Source organism: Haemaphysalis longicornis, unplaced genomic scaffold (genome assembly GCF_048455015.1).
Source record: "Haemaphysalis longicornis isolate Haplotype H1 unplaced genomic scaffold, Haemaphysalis longicornis Haplotype H1 scaffold_7, whole genome shotgun sequence".
NCBI lineage: Eukaryota > Metazoa > Arthropoda > Arachnida > Ixodida > Ixodidae > Haemaphysalis > Haemaphysalis longicornis.
This window is the reverse complement of record NW_027526422.1, coordinates 194,608,949-194,612,264: the sequence shown is the minus strand read 5'-3', so window position 1 is coordinate 194,612,264 and position 3,316 is coordinate 194,608,949. Positions and strand designations below refer to the sequence as shown.

The 3,316-nt window shown below is 56.1% G+C and overlaps 1 protein-coding gene across 1 annotated transcript; it reads right to left on the bottom strand.

Moving 5' to 3' along the window:
- Positions 1 to 1,548: 1,548 nt before the first annotated feature.
- LOC144147374 (bifunctional glutamate/proline--tRNA ligase-like) lies at positions 1,549 to 3,071 on the bottom strand. Its single transcript, XM_077679492.1, has one exon. It carries the CDS (start codon positions 3,051 to 3,053, stop codon positions 1,617 to 1,619), a length of 1,437 nt encoding a protein of 478 aa, XP_077535618.1. The 5' UTR covers positions 3,054 to 3,071; the 3' UTR covers positions 1,549 to 1,616.
- Between the last annotated feature and the right edge of the window lie 245 nt (positions 3,072 to 3,316).

Sequence of the window (3,316 nt, the reverse complement as noted above, 5' to 3'; positions counted from 1 at the left end):
TCATCATCACCGTACGGTGCCGCAGCCGAACGTATACGTGTCCAAAGAATCGGCAGCTGCCTGTGCCTGAGGGAAGTCGCCATCCGGCGAGGGCAGAGTGGCCCGACGACGGACATGGACTTTCATGGCAACAGGAACAACTCGCCACCGCGGCTCATGGTCGCCCTCTGCAGTGCGCCGCCCCCACCGTGTATGACACGCAGCTGCAGGCTTCGGCAGACGTGGCCCCCTCAGCTGCAGCGTGGCGCGCGAGCCCGCCGGAGGGCACCCATGACCTCTACGGCCAGCTGCTGGGCTATCACAGCGGCCACCCGCCGCTCTGCTCTGGAGAGCACGGCCGTCGCGCCAAGACGTACTGCTATCCCATCCGGTGGCGAGTACTATGCCAACAGCGCCCGCTTCTTCCACCCGGCCCGACGCCGGGCTGCCACCGGGCTCAGCTGCTGCGGGGCACGGGCCGGTCAACCCGGCTGCCACAGTTCTTCGTACCGCACACGCGGCCCCGACATAAGCGGATGACGACGACTTCTGGGCTTCGTGCGCACCCGTTCACGGCACAGCGTCACCGGCGGCGAGTTCGCATTGGACTGCGAAATGTCTTTCACTCGAGGTGACAAGGGTCAGTGCCGCGGACGGGAACGGCACCACCGGGTACGACTGCCACGTGAAGCCCGGTAGCCCCTTTCAACTTGCGTGACCGCCGAGAACCTGCGCAACGCGAGCACCACGGTTCGGGACGTTCGGGCGGTGCTATACTTCGCCCTTCTGTTTTCATGCTCATCTCTGCAGCGCTAGAAAATGATGATGATATGGCCGAGAAAAAAAAAAACTAATAAAATGAGTTGCCCCACGCAACCCAGGCCAAATATTCTCCCGAAATATTCTCGTTAATACGATGAGTACAGATTGATTGATTGAATGAATGAATGAATAAACGGAGATTATTATACAGCTTTCACATATATGCATGCTTTTTGGGGGGGGCACGGAAAAGGGGGGCGATATTTAACCAAGCACCGGGCTGAGGCGGCTTGCATTGCTACGTGGTATGCTATCTGGTACGGATTGGGGATGCATGCATCGTGGGAAAGGGGGAATAAGGAGGTTTTGTCGCATTACTGCGGCCATTTTGGCAGTAGAATAGGATTGAGGAGGGAAGATAAGTCATACAAGGGAAGGAGGGCACATCCCACCGTCCGGGTGGTCATCAGGGGAGTTACGGTAACTTCTCCAGACACTATGGCTTTAACAATTACTTCCCAAGACACACTCTGGCGGCCTTTTATTTTCTTCGGAAAACAGCTGCCCCGGAATTTAAATTTTTCACAAGCAGAGATGCGCCCATTCCTCTTGTTCTCGCCTCAGGTGAATATCCTAGTGTGCAACTATGGTGATTTTCATTTGTGTCCACTGCAACCAATGGGCAAAAAGTCAGATTATGTCAAAACGAAGATTGCTGATTATGGCAGTGTGTTTTCACACCTGTTACTCCATCTCCCTGTGGCCCCCGCTATGATGGCATTGGGAAAAATGGCACTAACAGCATACTTTACAAAATCAAGTGCATTTATTGCGTCAGATCCAATTAAATTAAGAAAGCGATGATAATCCACCAATCAATAGCTTCTTCCAAACATTGTGTAGCAGGTTGGTTTCCTGGAACAGGCCCGGTTGATGCACTTGTCTCCCGCCTCAATCTTTGCGGGCTGTTCAAACGGGATGCAGAGACTCTTGGCACCCATAGCAGGAGCCCCAGGCTCGGCCTCCCCGCTGTCCTTGGCGCTGTTCTTCTTGATCTCGTCCTCGCAGTCCATGTCACCGCAGAAGGGCGACATGAGGACACACTTCTCCTCCAGCTTCTGCAGAAACACGTCCCAGCTCTTTGTGACCGCCTGAAACTTGAGCTGGTCCGCCTTGGCCCGGTCAAACATTGCCTTCTGGATCGTCTCCAGGAGCGCCTTGATGTCGCCGACAGCATTGGCCGTGCTGTAGGTGATCTTCTCCCCCGTGTCCCTGCGCACCGCCACAAACTGCTTCTGCTGCATGTCCCTGGGTCCGATCTCGACCCTGACTGGCACCCCCTTCAGCTCCCAGTGGTTGAACTTCCAGCCGGGCGAGTAGTTGTCCCTGTAGTCGCCCTTGCAGCGGATGCCCTCCTTGCTGTGCGTGGCCTCGAACTCCTGGCAGAACTGGATGAGCGCTGCCTTCTGCTCCTCCGACATGGCGGCCGTGATGCCGCACGGCACAATGACGATCTGGTAGCTGGCAACGCGTGGCGGCAGCACGAGCCCCTGGTTGTCCGCGTGCACCATCACGAGCACGCCTATCGTCCTCGTAGTCAGGCCCCACGAGTTCTGGAAGGCAAACTTCTTCTCCTGAGTCTCGGGGTCCTCGAACACAATCTCGAACATCTTGCTGAAGTTCTGGCCGAGGTGGTGGGATGTGGCACCCTGGATGCCACGGCCGCTGGCTGGCACGTAGCCCTCCACGGTCGTCGTGAAGTCGGCGCCAGCAAACTTCTCCTTCTCCGTCTTGCGGCCCCGCACCACCGGAATGGCCAGCAGCTCCTCGTAGACGGCCGTGTAGAAGTCGAGGATCTTGTAGACTTCCTCCACGGCCTCCTCCTTGGTCGTGAACGCCGAATGGCCCTCTTGCCAGAGGAACTCCCGGGTGCGCAGGAACGGCTGTGGGTGCTTGAACTCCCAGCGCACGATGTTGCACCACTGGTTCAGCTGGAGGGGCAGGTCTCGGTGCGACTGGACCCACTTGGCATACGATGGGTACATCACAGTCTCGCTCGTCGGCCGGATGGCGATGGGCTCCGCCAGTTCGCTGCTTCCAGACTTGGTGACCCAGGCGACCTCGGGTGCAAAGTCGGCCAAGTGGGTCTTCTCCCGTTCCAGAGCTTGGGCGGAAACAAACATGGGGAAGTAGCAGTTCTGAACACCGATGGACTTGATTCTCGAGTCCAAGAACTCCTTGATGTTCTCCCAGATGCTGTAGGCCCACGGGCGCAAAATGTAGCAGCCACTCACGTCGTAGTACTCTATCATCTCTGCCTTTGTGATGACCTGCGGTTCAAACAGACAGGACACATGTTGAGCCTCAAAAGCTGCATTCCCAGTAGTGGAACAGTTCTGAAATTACTCGGGCTTTTGCATCAGAAGCACTTCGCGTACATTTAGATTGAAGCTCCAGTGCCATCTGGGGTGTGCTCATTGTTACTGAGGAATTGGTCTTGCCTGAAACAATTTGAAAAAAAAAAGGAAACATTACTAACAGAAGGATCCATTGGCAAGGAGCTGGTAGAAAATGT

Excerpts from the sequence above, each read along its gene's own strand:
- LOC144147374 (XM_077679492.1), bottom strand. The coding sequence starts at position 3,053 with ATGATAGAGTACTACGACGTGAGTGGCTGCTACATTTTGCGCCCGTGG.